The sequence below is a fragment of the Grampus griseus genome (genome assembly GCF_964374135.1).
Source record: "Grampus griseus genome assembly, chromosome: 19".
NCBI classification, from domain to species: Eukaryota; Metazoa; Chordata; class Mammalia; order Artiodactyla; family Delphinidae; genus Grampus; species Grampus griseus.
Genome location: NC_139013.1, coordinates 9,835,253 through 9,856,045, shown reverse-complemented (window position 1 = coordinate 9,856,045; position 20,793 = coordinate 9,835,253). Strand labels below are relative to the sequence as shown.

General features: G+C 56.8%; 1 protein-coding gene across 1 annotated transcript; it reads right to left on the bottom strand.

The window, feature by feature from the left end:
- Nucleotides 1-352: 352 nt before the first annotated feature.
- EXOC3L2 (exocyst complex component 3 like 2) lies at nt 353-20,560 on the bottom strand. The gene is made up of 12 exons (XM_082676978.1): nt 20,520-20,560; nt 15,983-16,521; nt 12,615-13,248; nt 10,964-11,075; nt 9,872-9,973; nt 9,671-9,771; nt 9,342-9,452; nt 7,869-8,004; nt 4,847-4,969; nt 4,223-4,378; nt 3,297-3,418; nt 353-1,061 (listed from the first exon to the last, which is right to left on the bottom strand). Exons 2-12 carry the CDS (start codon nt 16,503-16,505, stop codon nt 782-784), a joined length of 2,400 nt encoding a protein of 799 aa, XP_082533104.1. The 5' UTR covers nt 16,506-16,521; nt 20,520-20,560; the 3' UTR covers nt 353-781.
- Nucleotides 20,561-20,793: the final 233 nt, after the last annotated feature.

Here is a 20,793-nt window from a genome sequence, read left to right as displayed (position 1 = left end):
AGGCTGGAATTTCTCCCACCCTGACATTTTCCTGCGTCAACCCAGGAGGGCGCCCTGGATGCCGCCAGCCCTGCCCCCAACCTCCTTCCTCTCTGGATACAGTTTCCCGGCTAAGGATGAGGGGGGCGGGGGGGGGCTTGCCAAGGTGGAACCACTAGGCCCAGGAAAGAAGGCACTTTGGGGTTGACAAAATGAGGGACGCTGGCTCAGAGAGGCCAAGGGCCTGCTGTGGAGTCACGCAGCCTCGGGAACTTGGTGTAAACAGGGCGGCGCAGCTGCCCCTGCATTGCAGGGCCTGCCTCAGCCACCGCTGCCCTGCCCAAGAGTTGGACCCTAGCCCGGCCTTGGGCGTGTGAGAAGCCCTTGGCCCTGGTCCCTGCCCCGGGTCCTTCCTCCCCCCCACACACTGGGGACTCAGCCCTTCCTTGTGTTAAATAGAAACCTCTTTATTCTAAGTATCGTACGTTCCTTAATACATTGGATTGAGGCCAGACCTTGAGGTGAGGGGAAAGGGGGGGCCTGGGATATTTCTGTAGAGCCTTCCAAAACACCACCCACCACTCACGGGGCTGGGGAGGTGGTGCTGGGAACGGGCTTCATGGCCTCGGGAAAGTCCTTGCTCCTTCGGGCCACTTTCCCTTCTGTACAGGGAGTTTGCGGGTAGGTGAGGAGACCTCTAGTGATCTTTCCAGCCCAGGGGTCTGTGGCCCCAGACAGGGAGTCAGGAGGATGGTCTGTCAGCAGCAGAGATGGGGGGCACTGAGGTGGAGCCAGGAGAGTCTCAGTGTTGGGCCCGGGGCCGTGATGGAGATGGAGATGGAGGCCGAGGCCAGGGCAGGCAGGCCAGCCGGGAGAGGGAGAGGCGGCCCAGGAAGAGAGGGAGGCTGAGGCAGAAAGGCGGCCGGGGCACGGGGATGTCTGCAAAGAAGGCACGGTCCCGGGGGGGCGACAAGGTTCCCCCCTCAGAGAGTTCCAAGTCCCGGGCCACCGCCAGGATCTCGTGGCGGGCGACGGTGTGGTGCAGGCCACGGATGTCCAGGAGGGCTGCCACGTGCTTCCGCCTGGGGGTAGAGGAGGGGACAGGTGCACGGGGTCCTCCAGATACACTCCCAGCCCACCTGTGGGCCCCACCCGGCCGTCTGTTCCAGAACCTGCCTTAGCTCTGGAGCCCCTTTGCTCCCTCTGGATTCCCCCTCCATACCAGTCCCCCCGAGATCCCGCCCTCCCACCAGCACCCCTAGATCCCCCCCTTCATACCAGCCCCCCTCCAGAGCTTCCCTTCCAAACACTTCCAAATCCTCCTACTCACAGTGGATTCCAGAACTGTCACCTCCCAACCCAGCACAAGGATATTCCTTCTTGCCGCATCTCAGCTCCTGGTTAAAATAACCTTCCATCTTCACCCCCAACTTGGCTCAGACAGCTCCTGAATTTCCATTCCGGTACCCTTGCACCTGTTTAAGCTCTGGACTCTATAGCAACCCTTTTTCACTTTCATCTCAAACAGCCCCACGGCATCACTCAAATCCAGGCCGGAAGTGCTCACCCACAGCCGTACCCTAACCCTCACCTCACCCCAACAGCAGGTCTGGAGTCTTCACCACTGCTGTTCCAGAGCCCTCATCCAAATTCAGCCTTGGAACACTCACTTCACCTCTAACCCCTTCCTGGAATTGTTCTCAACTAAAATTCTCCCCCAGAACTTAAAATTCACCTTGGGGACCCTCACTCCAACCAGAAACTTTGTGCTCAAAGCTGGCTCTGTTCCACAACCCTTGCCCCTAAATCCAACACAATGGAAACGTCCCTTCACCCCAATCTCAGCTCCAGATCCCGGATCCAAAACTCAACTCCAGAACCACCATCATATTTCAACTCAAGATCCTGCACCCAACGTTCATTTCCAGAACTTTCATCTCAAACAGAGTTCTGGGGTCTTCACCACCCCCTTCAATCCAGCTCAGTCTCTTCACCCTCCTGCATCCCAAGTTTGGAATCCCCACAGCTCCAAAACACTCATCCAAAATGGGGCTCAAGAACCTTCCAGCTCAACAGAGATGCAAAACACAGCCCCCAAACTCAGCTTTGGAACCCCTCCTCCCAGCCCAGCTTGAGACCTTTCGAACTCGGCTGCATATCCAAGTTCAGATTCAAGTTCAGAAACCCCAACCCAGCAGGAATGCCGGGACCCTGGCCCCCATGCGACTCCAGGGCTCTGTGCTTTCCCAAGGACATAAGCCCCACACCTGAGAAGCAGAACCGCCCATCCTGAATCAGTTCTAGAATCCTCACCTTCAGCCCCACGTCCTCAACTTCAACCCAGCTGATGCCTCACTCAGGGGTCCTGGGGGATTGTCTCTCTGCATACAGAATGTCTGCCCGACTAGCATCGCAGGACTGCGCCACCTTATGCAGGTGGCAGTGTTGTGTGGTGGTCAGGTGTACCAGCTTCAGAGCCTGCTGCCTGGGCTCAAGTCCCCACTTCGCTGCCGGCTAGCTGTGACACTGGGGTCAGCTACTTAATTTCCACCTGCCTCGGACGGTGCTAGGCACTCAGAACAGTGCTGCCTTTGACGTGCAAAGATTTTCTCAAATAGCTTATCCTCTAAAATAACTCTTACATGCCGCAGCCTTGCGGCCAAAAAATAAAATAAAATGCTCAAATACTGCCTACAATAAATAAATAAACAAATAAAGTAACAGAGTGGGTAGGTAAGATGCTTTCTGAGGTCTGACATAAGAACTCAATAAGCAAGAATTGGTATTGGTACTGCTGTCACCACGGATGATGATTAATCAGCCCCCAATAATCCTATGAAAAGAGTATTATTGTCCCCATGGATCAGAAGAGGAAACTGGGGCTCAGAGAGGATCACAGAGAAAGGAAATGGTCCATCAGGATCTGAACGGCGCCTGCCACTGTCCCAGTGCGTGTGCGCCCGTGTGCCCGTGCGTGTCCCCGTGTCCCCCGCGGCTCCCCAGCTGGGCCGGCCCTTCCTGCCGCCGGGCGGCCCCGCGCCCCCCTGCCCTGGGCTTCCTGTGACTGCTTGTTTGTTTGCGAGCCCTGGTGGCGGCGGCGGCGGCAGCGACGGCGGCGGCGGCAAGAGAAGGAGGGAAATCGTATTAATAATGCCCTGGTTCCAGCAGGAAACGGCCGTCAGACACGCTCGCCGCCTCCCTCCCTCGCCCAAGGGGCAGGAAACGCAGGGACGGATGCCAAGGCTCTCCGGGAGACCTCGGCCTGGCGGCCGCGCGGGCAAAAAGGAACCAAGCCGGCGTGGGGGTGGGGATCTCACCTGATGTCTGGGTAGTCCCGCACCAGCATCCCCACCTCCATCTGGATGCTGGGCGTGTCTTCCAGATGCAGAACTTCGGCCAAACGGGGCACCACGGCGTCCAGCCACGAGGCCTGGGATTCCTGCATGGGAAGACCCCGGGCTCACACTCAACACCCACCCCCTCGAAACCACAGCCTCCCAAGGCCTCGCCTCGCCTGGCAGTTTTCTCGTCCGTAAAACCGGGCAGAGGGCAGACTGCAGTCAGAGGTTATCTGGAACCTTTGGAAATTTGAAGAAAAATCCATAATTTAACCTACTCCCAGTTTTGCAGCAAATTTGGGGCTCGGGGACACCCCTCAAAACCTATTCTAAATTTGCAAAATGTTACCGTTGGGGGAAACTGCATAAGGTATGCCAGCGATCTCTCTGCATTCTTTCTTATAACTGCATGTGACTCCACAGTTATCTCCCCCAAAATTAAAAAGAAAATTCCAAGGACTCTAGGTTAGAAACTCCTGGAATAGCGGCTGAGTGAGACCCTTCCCGTCCAGCTCATTACAACTGGGTACAAATAAGATTTGCTGACTTTTAAATGCTTGGATTTGAGAACGCTAAGGTTCTGAGTTTCTCTTGCATTTAGCGACTATCTGTGCTCATAATAATGGCTAATGTTTAGGTCCTAAGCCCTTTTAATGGGACTTATCTAATCCCCACAACAAGGCATAGGGACCATTTTTCTCTTCATTTGTGCCCAGAGCGCTCTCTCTTTCAGTTAGAAAGGCAATTTTGACCCTCAGAGGGCGAAGATCAGAGTGTTACTATTGGCTGCAAATTGGGTGAGGGTCTTATTCTAAGCCCCCGCCCCCGGCTCTCGAGTCTGGGGATTCCCGGAAGCCAAAGTTTTCCGTAGTTTCGGAGCCCCCCGCCCCCGAGGCCGCACTGACCAGCCGTCGGAACAGCCTCTGCAGCTGCGCCGCGTCCTCCCGGAGCCTGCCGGCCACGCGGCTGCGGGTCCGCGCGGAGCCGCAGCGCAGGCGACCGCGGAACAGGGGCCGCACGTACTCGACCAGCGCCCGCCGGTGCAGCTCGGCCACCAGCTCCTGGGGACCCGGGAAGACGCGAGGGGGTGTGAGCCGCCGGTGACCCCCCTCCCCGCTTCCCACCCGCCCGCTCCCGCTCCGGACCCCCAACGGGAACCCCTGCCCACCCCCAGCCGCCGGCGGCCCTCCCGGCTCCCAGTGGGTGACCCCTGTCCTGCTCCTCCTAATCAGCTCGCGGACCCTCCCCCACCGGCCCCCAGAGGGTGCCCCATCCCAGCCCTCTCCAATTTCTCCGGAGCTCCACCATCCAGAGGCCCCAACCCCGCCAGCATGCCGCGCTACACCCCGGTATCCGCGGGCACCCTCCGCGCAGACCACAGGTAGAGCGCCACCTATCTCGCCCTGAGAGCGCTTCTCCCCACCTAGAAGGGGTCTCTCCCCTCTGAGCGCTCTAGCTCTGCTCTCCCACCCTCCCCCCACCGGCCCCGGGTCCCCCCCTGCGCCCCTCCCCCGCACAAGCAGATGCACCTGGTAAGGCTCATCTTGCATCCTGCGCAGTGCCAGGGCCTTAGCGCCCAGCGTGCCCACGATGCCATCCAGGGCCTCCGAGCTGCTCAGCCACTTCCTGCGCATCAGCTTGCTGAAGTGCGGCTGGGGGGGACAGAGTGGGCAGAGGGTCACAGTTCGCCTCCCTTCCGCCCTCTTTCTTCATAGATCAATCCAATATTTGTTCCCAAAACGCTGCTCCGAGCTGAACCAGGGCTGCGCAGTGCTGGGGACACAGCAGTGCGGAGACAGTCCAGCCCTGACCTCCTGGGGCTCTCAGTCCAGCCCTGACCTCCTGGAGCTCTCCTCCAGAAGAGGAGACAGACCCGTTCCCCAGACAGTGACCATTCAGAGTGGCCACGGCTGGAAAGAGGGAGCCCAGGGGTTTAGGAAGCCCAGCCTGAGTCAGCATAGAGAGTCAAGGAGGGCTTCCTGGAGGAGGGGGCACCAGAGCTGAGGCCAGGAAGATGGTCACTGTTAGCCAAGTGAGCGGTGGGATAGGGAGTGGCTCAATCCGAGGGGAAAGCCAGTGTGAAGAAGGTTCAGATTTCAGATGGGCTTGCGTGTCAGAGGACCGGAAAGAAGGTCAGTGTGGCTGGCAAGACCATCTGTATAATTCACGGGCCCAATGCAAAAATGAAAATGGGAGACCCTTTGTTCAAAACGTATTAAGAACTTCAAGACAGAGAGAGCAGAACTTTAAACCAAGCTAGGACCCTTCTAATCAGGGGGATGCGGGGGTGGGGGGCCTATATGACTGCCCAGTGAAGAGATGGGGCTGGTCAGGTGAACCGAGCAGGGCACACAGGCCTCCTGGGCTTGGGAGGAGCCTCAGATCTCTCTTGAGGGCACTGGGGATCCACGGCAGGTTCTAAGCAGAGGAGGGAGAGGGTCAGCTTTGTGCTTCACCGAGATGGCTGGGAGGGGGCAAGACTGAGGCAGAAATGGGGGGTCTGGAAGGAGGGGAAGGGGTGAGAAGGGATGAGGAGGGGGAAAGGAGAATGCAGGTGGTAGATTCATAGGATGTAGTAAGTGGCCACCGGTGGAGGGAGGGGAGGGAGGCATCTGGGTCCTGGAGGTGGGATGGGCAGTGGGTCTGTCCCTCAGATGGAGGCTGGGAGCATGAGGTGCCCGGACACCTCTGGGGTTGGTGTCCATGGGGGTCTGAAGCAGATTCCTATCCCACTCAGCCCAGCACCCCCTTCCTGCTTTCTCATCCCATAGTAGCCCAATTTTCTGAACCTCCAAAATTGAGGCCTGTGGGCTTTTGTTGGAAAGCAGGTGTGAATCAACTGAGCTGACGCTCTTGGTACCGCACTCAGCTCAGGACGTGTCGCTGTTGCTATAAACTCTGTACGTTTATGAAGTTCCCTAACGGCCAGTACCCGAGGGCCAGGACCCAAGCTAAGTACTTTATGGCCACAAGCCCTTTGCTTCCTCACAGCCATCTGAGAAGCCTGGAATTCCTGGGTCCATTTTCCAGATGAGCAAACATAGACCCCTAAGAGGAAAGCCATTTGCCTAAGTCCCCCTACCTGGAAACCGTACAGCCAGGCCTGGAACAAAGACTGTACCCCCTTCCCCCCAACACTCACTTTCATTCCCATGCTTGTCCATTTAGTCATTCAACAAACACTCTCTGAACCCTGCCTGTGGCCCAGCCCTGGGTGGATCACGGGGGATACATTAGAGAACGCTTGGGGACACAACACAAAAGGAGATAAACAAAACTCCAAGTGCTGGATAATTATAAGCACTTGGGGGCCTCTGAATTCTGATCTGATATTTGACGATATTAAGGAATGATCGTTCCATCTGTTAGGTAGGAAAATGGCATTGCGGTTACATTTGTTTACAAAGGCTGGGTTCCTTATCTTTCGGAGATACAGGCTAAAGTGCCGATGGATGACGATAGGATGCCAAAGATGTGCTTGAAAAGAATCCAGTGGGCAGGGGAGGTGGGGGGAGAGGTGGAGTTGATACTTGCTGGAGCTGGTCCACAAGAGGTCATTCTGTCATTCTGCCTACTTTTGTGTATGTTTGAAATTTTCCATAATAGAAAAGTTATTTTAGAAACATTCCAACAAATCCTTGCCCTTGAGAAGCTGACATTCCAATGGGAGGAGACAGATTGGAAAAAAAAAAAAAAAAAGCAAAGGATATAGCATGGCAGGTGGTGATAAGTGCTTTGGAGACAAATAGAGTGGCGGGGGGGGGCATGTGGGAATCTCAGGGGCTTCTATTTTAAACAGGGCAGTCAGGGGAGGTCCTTCTAAGAAGGTGACATTTGAGTCAAAACTCGAAAGAGGTGAGAGAGGGAGCTTTGTGGCTATTGAGGGAAGAGTAGTCCAGGCAGAGGGAACAGGTGCAGAGGTACTGAGGTTGGAATGTGTCTGACGCGTTAAGGAGAAGTGAGGGGCAAGGAGGAAAGTGGGAGGGGATGAGGTCAGAGAGGGAAAGGGCAGACCATGTGGGCCTCGGGGGCCACAGGGAGGACTTTGGCTTTTGCCCTAAGTGAGCTGGGAGCCATGGAGGGTTCTAAGCAGAGGTGGGACACAACCCGACGTACAATGTGGATTGAGCACGAATCACAACCAGGGACGTGCACACCTCTCAGTTCCATTCCCGGGTGCTCCCACCAGCTCCTCACCCCGCTCTCACCCACCTCTGAACCTAGTCCCCTCTGGGCATGTGCAGGACCCCAGGGATGAGTGAATGAGGCCCTAGGCTGGGCAGGGATTTGGAGGACCTCAGTGAGGAGGGGTTCCACCCAGTCCCCTAGGCCCCTTCATGCTGATCGCTCTCTATCCTCCCCCTGACCATATCCTCCCACCTCTTCCTTCCTGCGCCCCCCCGTCCCCCTAAACGGCCCAGACATGGCCATCACCCCCCCACCCCCTCTGCTTCCCGAACACTGAGTCATGGGCTGAAAGGAACTGCAGGATGGGGTGGGGGCACTCCCCTGTCCTGGCCCCGGCCCCACCCAGCCCACTGCCTCTCTCACCTGCAGCTCCTGGAACAGCAGGTCGGTCAGGATGCGGTGGCAGAGTCGGGTCACTCGGTCCAGAGCGCTGGCTGCAGCTTCCCGGGCCGGCTCACTCTCAGGGGGTCCCACCCGGGCCAGGCGCTCCGCCAGAGCCCTGTGGGGATCAGTGGAACCAAAAGTCAAGGAGCCTCAACATCTCAGCCCAACTGCCTGGACCTGTCTCCCATGAGACGGACCCTATTTTGTGGGGCACAGGGGCGACAGGTCAGATGGGGAGCTGGGGGAAGTCAGGGGCTCTGGGGGGCCTGGGGGCTGAGAAATATCAGGGGATGTCTGGAGGGTTGGGGGTTGGGGGGCTCTGTGGAATGGCTGGGAGTCTGGGGGATGGAGTGAGGAGGAAGGGGTCTATTTCTCTCGCTACTTTCTGGGTGAGAGTGGGGATGCTTCCATCCTAAAAGTCTGTGCTTCTAAAGGGCTGTAATTCTAAAATTCGACCCTTCTCATTTTCTGTCATTGTAACAGTTGATGACCCTCTCCATCACTGAAAGGAGAATAAATTGGTTTAGAGGGCAACTGGGCACTTTCTGCCCACATCCCAGCAGATCCCCTTCTGAGAATGTATCCCTGGTCCCCACACTTGTGGGAGTTGACAGATGTGCCAGGTTTTTCTCTACAAAAGAGTGGAGGCAACTGTCCATCCACTGGGGACAGATGAAATGAATGACGGCACGTCCAAGCGGTGGAAGACAGTTCAGCTATAAAAGATATAAAAGAAGCTGGTGGGAACTCTTCAGGCACTAACAGAAAGATTTCCAAGGTGTTAAGTGGAAAAGGACAGAGTGGGTTCCATATTCTACCATTTGTATTTTTTTAAAGGAAAAGTAATCGATTTGCTTGTATATTATGAAATATGCGTATGCATGGCTACTATGCATATGCATGAAGTGTGTCTCTGCATATATACACTTATTTACACATATTTACCGGTGAATGTATCAAATACCCCTGGGAAGATACGTGAGGCATTAGCGATAACGGGAGGGAAGGAGTGGGGGAGGGAGGCTTTTCACTGCGTGCCTTATTGTCTCTTGAATGCATTCCTAATTTTAAAAATTCAAGTAAAAATAAGTTAATAAAAAGGTAAAGTAATATAACTGAATCGCTTTGCTGAACAGCAGAAATCAACACAACATGCTAAATCAACTATACGAGGAAAGTATTATAAGAAAAAAATGTTTAAAAAAATGTAATCCCTGGAGTCTGGCTTCTAGGTTCCTGTAATTCTAACACTCCCAGGTTCTGATTACTCTATAATTCTAGTGCTCTGTGATGCTATGGTTCTTTCTAGGACTTCCAGGTTTTATGCTTCTAAGGTCCCCTGGATATGCCTCTCGGGGCTAGCTCTGCGATCCCCACCCAGGATCCAGGCACCCCAGTTCAGCTTGTCACCCAGGACTGGCCTTCTCGCCCACACACTGTGGGTGCTCTTACCTCAGGGGGGGCCCACAATTGACCAGGGAGATGGTCCTGCTGATATAGGTGTCGGGTAGCAGCTCCCGGACTCCTGGGTTCTCATGGAATCGTTCCACGCGCTGCTGGAAGCTGGTGAGAGGAGAAAGGGAGGACGGTAGACCGATGGAGCAGCGCTGGATAAGGGTCCCTGGCTGGGCACTCAGCCCAGCAAAGCCTGTGATCCCCACAGAGGCGCCCCTGCCCATCCTGACTGGAGTCACTTTCAGCTCTCCTCTCTCTGCTGGCTCCCGGGTCCAGATGCCCCACCGCCACCCCAGCCCTGCGCCCTTCCCCCCAGCCCTCCATACCTCTGCAGGAATTCTGCCAGCCCTCCCAAGCAGCAGTGGGCCATCCGCTCCCCAAACTCCTGGCTGATGCGGGGCGCTCGCTCTGTGTGCTCTTCCAGCAGCTGCGTGGTCCAGGGGGATGAGAAGTGATGAGGAGGCGAGGTCCCACTTTCCCACTGGTCACCATCCAGCTGATTGTCCTTCCTCTTCCCCGCCCCCTACCTCACACACATCCTGTGCCAGGTTGCTGGACCGGTCCTCCGCACCTGCCCAGTGCCCCGCGTCCTCCTGCAGCACTCGAAGCAGGGCTGCCCGTGTCTGAGCCTGGAGTGGGGAAGTGGGGGCAGAGGCAGGAGTCAGAGTCCCTGGGAGCCTCTCCCTCCCTTTCTCACACCACGATTCCCCCCTCTTCCCTGCCTGCCCCTTAGCCCCCCTGCAGCTCTGGATTCTACCTATGAGCTCATCAAGGTAACGCTGGGGAGAGAGCCTGGACCAGAAAACTTCCCCAGCCCCTTCCATTCCTAAGTCTACAATTTGGCATTTGATACTGAGTCTGTGGTTTTAAGCCTCCTCCATCTAATAGCCACAGGGTTTAAGGGCTTATCCTCTCATAATCTGATGATTCTAAGACTCTGCTCTCAGGTCTGCAAGACAATTCTTTCACGACTTCCAAATTCTGTGATTCAAGAATTCCAAGTGTCTAGGATTCTAAGGTTTACACATCTCTTGATTCTCTGGTCCTGTTGTCTTCAATTCAGTGAGTCTGAGAACGTAGACTTGTTCGGTCCTGAGATTCAAAGCTCTCAAGTTGCAAAGATACTGATTTCTGTGGCTGGGGCAGGACTGGCTTTTAGACCAGAAACACTCCTGTGGCTGGGATGGCTGTTTACAGCTTGGACCATCCTGCTCAGCGGTGCCTGTGCCCGGCCAGCTATTAACCATGTTTGCTGTCAGCCCTGCTTATATGCAGAGATGCTTTGATGCCCTCCTTCTGTGAGTCTTTGAGTCTGCGAGCTGAGGTTCTGTGACTGACTCTCTCTGGCTGTAAGATTTGAAGTGTCTGAATGTATTGAACCTTTACTGAGTGTCTCCACGCCCGGCCGACTGCTTTAGATACACTGAACATAAGACAGAAGTGATCAGTATGGGCTTACATTTCTATGTCTGTTGGACGGAACTCGGAAGTCCACAAAGGGCAAGGGGAGATGGAGATAGCGAAAGGGGGCGGAGAGAGGCCCCCAAGCTCAGTGTGACCCCCCCTCCCTCTGCAGAGCGCCTCCGGCTCCCTGATCAGCAAAGCCAAGTTCCAGGTACCTTAACGTCTGTGACACATTCATCCTCCAAGCCACGAACGGTGCCAGGGGACAGAAGGGGCTCCAGCTCCCCATTTTCCAGGGCGACCATGTCCACCAGACCTAGGACCTCTCTGGGGGTGGGGGTAAGAAACAGGGGGGGGGTCTGTGAGAGGTGGGGCTGGGGAGCTGAACCCCTCCCCACCTCCATCCCTTCACAGCCTGTGTGTTTGTGACCTGGGCCTCTCCCTTCCTCTCTCGGGGCCAGCTTTGCTCATCCCTCAAAGGAAGTCTCTGGAATTGTTGCTCCCCTGGCTCCAGTTCCCTGAGTCAGCTCCCTGATGGATGGTGTCCGGGCAAGACTCGTAGGGGTCAAGTCCAGGCTCTGTGACCCGGCACGCAAGGTCTCACCCGCCAGAGCTTCACCAGACAGAAGCTCCCTTCCACCTCCACCCCTAGTCCCTACGTCGTCACCTAGCCTTGGAGTCCTCGCCACTCCAGCCCTCACTCGCAGCCTCTACCCTCTTGCATGCCCAGGCCTGTGCCGTGCCAGCGCTGTCCCCACACCTCTCCACCACCCCTGCACACGCCAGGCCTTTGCTCATGGCATCGTCTCAGTCAGAATCCCCCTCTCCCTGCAAATCAGACTTAACTCATGTCTCACCATTCCAGGCTCTCTATTCCGCCTCCATCTCTCATGGATGGCATGTGAGTGTCATGAACATATATGCCCAAATGGGATCTGGACAGGTCAGTGTTGCTAACTGTTGCCTTCCCATTCTTCTGGTGACAGCATCTTGATTTCGATGAGGGGCCATCCACTCCCTCACCCTCCAATGTGTGGTTTGGGTGTGGCTAACTCCCTTTTCCCTGGAGCCTGTAGGGACCCAGTCATAGCTGATCACCGTACCCCATCCCCCAGCCACAAGAATGGAAATGTTTTAAGATCCAAAGGCTGGATGGTTATAGGATTCTAGGACTGGGAGGGTCAATGGTACTCAGGTTCTAGATGCTAAGATTATAGAGCTCAAGGGACCAAAAGTGCTACCATCCTAAAACTGGAAGGACCGACAAGTGTCAGAGTTCTAGGATCCAAAGGGGGGATGAAGCTAAGATTTAGGATTCGAAGGCTCGTTGGCGCCAACGTTCTAGGGTTGAAATTGTCATCAGTTCTAAAGTTCTAAGATTGGAAGAGTCATCGGCGCTTGTGCCCTAGGGTCTAAGGTGAAAGCAGTGTAAGGGTTCTAGAATTCCAAGGGTCAACAGTGCCAAGATTTTAGGATGAGAAGGGTCATTGGTGTTAAGTTTCTAGGACTGGAAGGGTGGGCAGTGCTAAGATTCTAAGAGTGTACTGTTGATGATTCTAAAGGTTCTTGGACTGGAAGGGTCAACAATGCTAAGATTCTAGGACCGGAAGGATGGCGGGTGGCAAGGTTCTAGATCAGAAGGATCCCTGTTGCTGAGGTTCTAGCGCGGGAAGCGTGGAGAGCGCTAAGATTCTCGGGTTGTAAATGTCACCAGTGCTGAGCCTGGAAGGGTCAACGATATTAAGGTTCTAGGAATGAAGGTCCAGGAGGGTCCTTAGGTTCTGAAGGGGCCGGGGCTGGAGGGAGTGGGGGAAAGCGAGGGTTCTACTCTACCTTGGGGCAGCCGATCCCTAGGCCCCCGCTCACCTGGGGTACACCTGGTTATGCCAGTGCAGCAGCGCGTAGCGGTCGGCCAGCGGCAGCCTCCGGCGGGCGGCGGCCCCGATCCACTCGGCCAGCGCGCCGTGGTAGCCGCGCAGGTAGACGCCAAAGGCGCCCAGGCCGGCGGGGTAGGAGGGCGCCAGGCGGCCCCGCACCACGCCCATATCCTCCAGCAGCCGCCCCCGCAGCGCCTCCAGCTGCCCGGCCAGGCCCCCGGGCGCCCCTGGCGCCGCAGCCTCCAGGCGCTCCCGGGCCGCACGCGCCACCGCCTCCGCCCAGCGGGCGCGCAGCTTGCGGGCCGCCTCGGGTCCCCGGCGCCCGTCCGCCGCCTCCTCCTGCACCAGCACCTGACCCAGCTGCGCCACGGCGCCCGGCCCGGCGCCTGCGCCCGGCCCGGGGCCCGCCAGCGTCTCGCGCACCAGCGCCCACAGCTCGCGCTGCAGGGCCTCGTACAGCAGAGCCACGTCCCGGGCCCGGCGGCCCCCGCCCGCGCTCTCGGCCTTGGGCGGCCCGGGCGCGCCGCCCCCCGACGACGCCAGCTCTTCGGCCTCCAGCTCCAAGATGTGCTCGTCGGCCCGTGCGAGCTCGCGCTGCTGAATCAAGCTCAGGATCTCCAGCACTGTGGGCGCAAAGCGGGAGCTCAGGGGCTGGGAAACCGGGCGGACGGCGGGGAGAAGGCGAGGGGAAGAGGGTCGGGGGAGGGGAGAGGTGGGGGGCAGAGAGGGATGTGGGGGCATCTCAGGAGAAGGGGAAGAGAGAAGGCTGTCAGGTGAGGGGCCTAGGAGAAGGGAGGGGGCGGAGAGGGAGGAGGGGGCAAGGGGGAGGGGACAGGAGGCGGTCAGGGAAGGGAGGAGGGGGTTTGGCGATGGGAGAAGGCGTCTGGATATAAGGAGGTCAAAGATGAAAGGGTGTCTGATTCGGAAGAGGGTAAGATGAGAGGACGAGTCAGAGGAAGTGGGGTTAAGGGAATGAGGGAGAAGGAAAGGCTTAGGGCTTGGGGTAAGGGGTCAGGGCTACGAAGAGAGTATCAGGGGGTAAGTGAGGCTGTGGGGAGGAGTTAGGGGAGTTGAGGGCGGATGGGATAGAAAAAGGGCATCAGGGTCAAAAAAAAGGCATCAGAGGAAGTGGGGCGGCCAAGGGAGGACAGTCGGAGCCAGGGAAGGGGGAGAGGGATGGAGAGAGCCAGTGGACTGGGGGGCAGGGTGGGGGCATGGAGGTGGGAAGAGGGTATGAAGACCAGAGATGGGTCTTTCGGGGGTGGGGACAACTATGGGGGTGACCTGGCTCTCCGATGATTTCACACTCCCCCAGGAGAGGGGAATCATGGGCTCGGGAGGCCTCTGAGTGAACGCAGAGGGTCCCAGTGGCCCAGGGTTACCCCCAACACCTCCAGCCCCCTCCACTTCCTCCCTGGCAGAGAAACTATTTCCTGGCCAGTGCTATTTCTGCCCATCCGTTTCCAGAAGGCGGGGGCTTGAGTCACTCCCTTCTCACCTCCCTGTGGTGCCCTCCCAGTCCCTAGGGAGCAGGGGCTGAAATAGCTTCTGGCGCAGGATGTGGAGGGCATCAGGCATCAGGTTGAAGGAAGGGCTCTCCAGTGATGCGGCAGCGAGGGCTGTCCATGGGGGGAGGGTAGGAGTGGGGATGGGGGTGGAGGGATAGAGGCAGGGTGGGGGACAGGGTTGAAGGAAGGTGGGGATTGGGCAGGGCTGGGGCTGGAGAAGCGGATGGGGATGAAGGTGGAGGCTAGGATGAGGGAGTTTAGGGTTAGGGTGAGGTTGGGGCTGAAATCGGAAGAGGGGGATGGGAAAGGAATTGAGAATGTCATCTGGAGTTTGGGGTAGGGATGGGCTTGGAGATGAGTTTAGGTGAAAGTTGAGGATGGAAAGAAGGTAGAGATGGAGGCGAGTTTGAAGAAGTCTGGACGTGAGTTGGGGTTGGGAGGAATGCAGACAGTTGAAGTTGGAGGTTGGAAATGGGGGGGTTAGGATTGAGACTAGGGATGGGTGTGGAGATGGGGTTAAGAGGTTGAGTTTGGAGTTAAGGTTGAAAATGGGGGCTGGGAGTGCGACTAGGACTGAATGAGGAAGTTGGGGAGGTGAATGGGGTTGAAGGGGGATGCTGAGATGGACCTGGGGTTCGGGGGTGGGAGTGAGACTGAAGAGGGGAAAGGGTTGAAGTTGCACGCAGGGATGGGATTGAGGATGGGGTGAGAGTAGAGGAATGAGCTATGGCATGGGACTGGACCAGTTGGCGCTTGTCACGGTGTTGGGCATAGCAGTGAGGTTAAAGATGGCATTTGGGGCTTCCCTGGTGGCGCAGTGGTTGCGAGTCCGCCTGCCGATGCAGGGGATGCGGGTTCGTTGCTCGGTCCGGGAAGATCCCACATGCCGCCCAGCGGCTGGGCCCGTGAGCCATGGCCGCTGAGCCTGCGCGTCCGGAGCCTGTGCTCCGCAACAGGAGAGGCCACAACGGTGAGAGGCCCGCGTACCGCAAAAAAAAAAAAAAAAAAAAAAGATGGCATTTGGCGAAAGGGATGGATTGGGAATAAGCATGCGATGTGCCTCAGGTGGCGATGGCTGATGGGGTTGGAATAAGTACAGCTGGAAATCAAAAAGGCATTGAGGAAGACAGTGGGGTTTGGGTTAGTATTGGGGTTGAGGATACAACAGGGGTGGTGTTACGAGTGGAACTGTGTTTGTCCCCCACCCCAAGAAGAAGAGATATGTGAAGTCCTAACCCCCAGTACCTCAGAATGGGATCTTATTTGGAAATAGGTAATTTAGAGGTAAGCAAGTTAAAATGAGGTCCTAGGGTGGGCCCTGATCCATTATGACTGGTGTCCTTATAAGAAGGGAAACTTGGACACCAAGATAGACATGCACAGAGGAGAAGATGATGTGAAGACAGAGAGAAGGCCATGTGTGGACGGAAGGTGGGAGGGATGCAGTTACAAGGCAAGGAACGCCACAGATTGCCAGCGAAGCACCGGAAGCTGGAAGAGGCAGCTTTGAAAGGAGACGGGATTGAGGTTGAATTTGAGGATAGTAACGGAGAGAGGGTTGAAACCGGGGACAGGGAGGGGACTGGAGGAGATGAGACCGAAGTTGGTCATTTGGTGGTTGTTGGACAAGGGGATGAGGTTGAAGGCAGATGGAGAGAGGGACAGATCGGGCTGGGGGTGGAGACGGGGCTGAAGCTGGAGCTTGGTGATGGAGGTTAGGACCGCAGCGGGGACGGGCTGGCCATGTCCGTGGAGGTGGGCAGATGGAAGCTGGAGATGTGAATGGAGATGGGGTCACGGGTGGAGACACTGTGATTCTCCCAGGTCTGGGCCAGGACTCCCGACTCACCTGACAGCGGCTCCTTTATCTTTGGGGGCTCCGGGACCTTGGGCGGGGGCTCGGGAGCCGCCTCGCCTGCGGGCACCACCCTCTCAGCCAGTGACGCCCGCCGGGGCTTGGGCCCACGCCCCAGTCTCAGGAAGGCCAGTCTCCGGGCAGCCTCCCCAGCCGCCTCCTCGTCGCCCTGGGCTCGGGTCCCCTGAAGCCTGGCCAGGAGGCCAAAGTCTGCTGAGCTCCTACGGATCCCCGGTGTCAGCACACGGCCCAGGAAAGAGCGAGGCTGCCCGTCCCCAGGGCTGCCCGCCCGCCGGCCAGGGGTTCTGCCCAGCCGGAAGGGGGCCAGGCCTGCCAGCTTCTCCAGGGTGGCACGGCGGCGACATGATGTTCCGTTGGGCAGGGCCTCCAGTTCCCCAGCCTCCTCTTCTTCCAGCCCTGAAGCTTCCTCAAAGGGGTTCCGAGAGGACCTCAGGGGCAGTGTCCCCGCCCGGGACATCTTAGAGTCTGCCAGCCCTAGACTCTTCAGGATGGGCATTTTGACAGGCGGGGACCTGGGGAAAAAATAATGGGCCATCGGTGGTGTTGATGACAATGCCTTTGTGTACCCAGCACTTTGGGGCATGTGTGCCAAGCACTGGTCTGAGCACTTACTTACCCCTTGAGTCTGCACAATCTCATGAAGAGAGGAACTATGCCCATTTTGCAGATGAGGAAACTGAGGCTCAGAAGAGCACAAGTGTTTGCCTAAGGTCCCATAGTGATTCGGGTTTCAAACCCAGGCCTGTCAGATTCCAGACCCAGTGTTCTCTCCCCTGAGCATCGGCGTCCAGACCCTTCCCTTCCCTTACTCCTGCCCAGGGGTGTTCATCATCTTTTTTGTTGTTGTTGTTGTTCTTTTTTTTTTTTTTTTGTTCATCATCTTAGTGCACCCTTCTACTCCATGAGGAAACAGGCTCAGAGAGGGGAAGGGTCTTTCCCACGGTGGCACAGCCAGCGAAGGGCAGAGACTGCATGGGGACCCAGGCCCCACCCCACCGTCTACCCGGGTGTCCTGTTCACACAGTTGGGCACCTGCTTCGTCTCCCCTGTCCAGGCAGTACCCCTATCTCCTCTACCCTACCCCATTCATTCCTTCAACAAACATTTTACTGGGAAATGCCCAGAATACACAAATCCGTAGAGACAGAGAGAAGATCAGTTGTTTCCAGTGACTGGGTGAGGGGGACTGAGCTGTGACCACCGAACTGGTACAGCGTTTCCTTTTAGAGGGATGAAGACGTTCTAGAATTAGTGGCGATGGTTGACAACCTTGTGAATGTACTAGATGCCACTGAATTGTACACTTTAAAACGGTTAGTATGGTAAATTTTATGTTACGTAGATTTGACCACACACATCCCCGTACACACATCCCCATACACACACACACACACACACACACACACACACACTCGTGCACGCACACACTCGTGCACACACACACACAAACTGATTAGGTATTTACATGGGCCCAGCCCTGAGCAGGCCCTGAGGATACAGCAGTGGCCAAGGCAGACCCAGTCCCTGCCCTCATGGAGCTCGAAGCTTCCCGAGTCCTGCCCATTCCGTCTCCTAGATCCGTCTCCTACCTCTTCGTGGCCCCTGCCCCAGTCCAAGCCCCCTCCTGCTTCCCTGCTGCAGCCTCCCCCCTGATCTCCAGCCTCTAGTTCTCCAGTCTACCTTGGAGGACCTTGTTACGGCTCAGACCTGCCCCTCCCCCTTCTCTTAACCCTCCATGGCTCCCCAGTGCCCTCGAGATGAAATTCAGGCCCCCCTGCTTGCCTGCTGTACACCTCATCAGCACTACCGCACCTTCTCCTCCTCCTTACCTCAGGCTCCTCTGGGTTCCAGCACTGTTTATACGTGGAGGCCTGTTCTCCATGTTCCATTCACACTTCAGGACCCAGCCCCAGTGTTGCCTCTTCCCAGATGCCCAGGCTGAGTCAGGTGCACCCCCCTCGAAACTCCCACTCTGGGTCATCACTGTCTGGGGATGGGTCTGTGTCCCCCACTGGGCTGTGAGCCCCAAGAGGACAGGGGCGGGGCTGTCTGTGTCCCCAGCTCCCAGGGCAGGCACTCTGGGAATGAGTGGGTGCTAAACAGGAAGGAGACAAGGACTTCATTCCTTGTGGGAGAGGAGGAATGATAAGTCAAAACGGAGAGCTCAGCAAGGAGCAGGCCGCGCAGGGCCTTGAAAACCGTGAAGGAGGGGCTTGGACTTTCTCCTGAGGGCGCTGGGAGCCACAGAAGGGCGCTTTTGAGAATGATGAAAGGTTCCAAATGTTCAGAAAAGTATAGAAAATAAATTTAATAAACACCCCTGTGCTTACGATCCTATTAGCTGCATCCAATGCAAGCATTTTCTCTTTTGGGTTCATTTGTTTTTCTTTTAAGAATCAAGCATTGCAGGAATTCCCTGGCGGTCCAGTAGTTAGGACTCTGCACTTTCACTGCCAAGGGTGCGGGTTCAATCCCTGGTCTGGGAACTAAGAGTCAAGCATTGCAAATGCACTGAAGGCCCCCAAGCCCCTCCCTGCTCCCGCCCACTCTAGCCCTCTCCCACGGAAAGCCGTCCAAGCGGACTTTGACCCTGTGCCTGCCTACCCAGACTGGTGTCCAGAAATAATGTATTGTTTTACGTGGTTTCGAACTCTCCATAAATACTGTCATACTACATGTATCCCCTGCCTCTTGCTTTTTTTTTTTTTTTTTTTTTTTTTGCGGTACACGGGCCTCTCACTGCTGTGGCCTCTCCCGTTGCGGAGCACAGGCTCCGGACATGCAGGCTCAGCGGCCATGGCTCACGGGCCCAGCCGCTCCGCGGCACGTGGGATCTTCCCGGACCGGGGCACGAACCCGTGTCCCCTGCATCGGCAGGCGGTCTCTCAACCACTGCGCCACCAGGGAAGCCCCTGCATCTTGCTTTTTTCCCCTCACAGTTTACATGTGAGGTTTTCCATGCCTGTCTCTGTGGCACTAGTCAAGTGCTGCACACTATTCTACCGTATGACTGTGACCGCTCCGTGTCAAGGGTGTTCGCACATCCTCCCATGGCTGGACACATAGGTTGTTTTGAACCGGGACAGGTTCTGAGCAGGTTAGGGACAGGGTCAAGATGGGGCAGTGGGTGTAGGAGTGCACGGGGGGCCTGGGAGGAAGGCTGCTGCTGCAGGGGTCCTGAGTTAGCTGAGCCATGTGCAGGAGCATCTCCTTTCCTGGTGGGGACGCCCCTTCTTTCCTCCCTGACCTCACCCTCTACACCTTAGCCATTGTTTCTCAAGCCTCCTGTTTCTAGAAACACTGTCCCAGCCTCTCTCCAGTCTCCATGGCCCCCGATCCCCCAGGGAGGCAGTCACCATGGCAACCCTTGCCTGGAACCCCCATGGCTGTGGGCAATCGATACCAGCCCCCCTCCCCATACACACACTATTCACACACTGATTTCTCCGTCTTTCATCTTCCAAACTGGCCTCCACATGCCTAATCCCCAGAATGGCTCCATCATCCCCCCCGAAAAAAATCCACCTCCCCCTCAAAACAAGGGCCTCCAATTTCCCTCCAGTTGAAGTCAACGTTACCCAAACTGGATTTTTTTTCACCCATGCTAGATTTGACATTCCCACGCTGGCTCCCATATCCACCCCTCAACTGGATCCCCCTCGAACCATTTCCAACATCCTCAGACCTGGCTGCAACATTTTCCCAAAACTGGCCCCGACGTCTTTCCCCTTCCTGGCTCCAACACCTACCACTGCAAACTGACATCCTGCCCCCTCCAGCCCCCTCGTCTGCCTCCCAGTGCCCGGCCCCTGACTCACTTCCGAGGCATCCCTCAAGCCCCCAGCCTCCCAGCTGCTGCAGGATGTCTTGGCCACCAGAGCTTCCCTCTCTGGGCTCCTCCTTCTCTTCCTCACTGCCAGCCTTTCCCCAAAGTCCCAAACCCTCTGCCGGCCAGCCGACCTGTTTGCAGAAGTCATCACCTCCAGGCCTGTGTCTGTATCGGGCAACTGCCCTTACAAATTGTGTCCAGTACAGCCGCAATCCAGACCTTGCCGCCAAACAATTCTGTCACCAGCCCAGCCTGTTTCAGGCTCATCCACACCTTCATTCCCAACCTCATCCCATCTGCATCCCAACCCTTGTTCCAGCTCCATCTCCAAGACCCCACCTCATCCCTCTCTGGCCTCAGCCTTCCCACCTGAACTCAGAGCTTCCGACCCAATGACATCTTGTCTCTCCTCTCCCTTGGCGGTTCCAAGCTCTCCGTGACTCCCTGGCAACCTAGATCGTCAGAGTCCCCAAAGTCTTCCCTGCACCCTCCCCTGCTCCCCCATCTCCTCCCGCCACCCTCTTGCTGGTTGGCACCCTCTCGAGGTCAGGTCCTAGAGTTTCTCTTTGCCCCCAGCCTCTCCTGGCTTCAGGGCACACGTTCTCCCAAATTCTGGTCCAGCCCCCAGTTCAGAGCGCCCCAGGGGCGTGTGAATCCTGCCCCCTCCTCCCACAGACTCACCTCCTTGTCAGTGTCCCTCTGTCCCTGCTGCTGTCCTGTCCTGAGACTGCTTTAGCCAGGACTGCTGAGAGCTTGGATCTGAGGAGGGGGGGGGGTTAGAGGAGGTCAATTTCCTGTCAGGAAACCCCTCCCTCTCTGGGGCCAGGGGCGGGAAGGACTTGTTATCTGTCTGCCCTATTCGGCCAGGCTGTGGTTGGGCTGGGAAGAAGGACAAGGCCGCAGTCAGGTTCCCACCCTCAGCCCCCAACCCCAGGCCGGAACTGGCACCCCCTCA

Bases quoted from the DNA above. Each gene is read 5' to 3' on its own strand.
- EXOC3L2 (XM_082676978.1), bottom strand. From the start codon at position 16,505: ATGCCCATCCTGAAGAGTCTAGGGCTGGCAGACTCTAAGATGTCCCGG. The intron at 13,249-15,982 runs GTGAGTCGGGAG...TTGCGCCCACAG, and splicing joins GATAAAGGAGCCGCTGTCAG to TGCTGGAGATCCTGAGCTTG. The intron at 3,419-4,222 runs GTCAGTGCGGCC...CTTCCCATGCAG, and splicing joins AGAGGCTGTTCCGACGGCTG to GAATCCCAGGCCTCGTGGCT.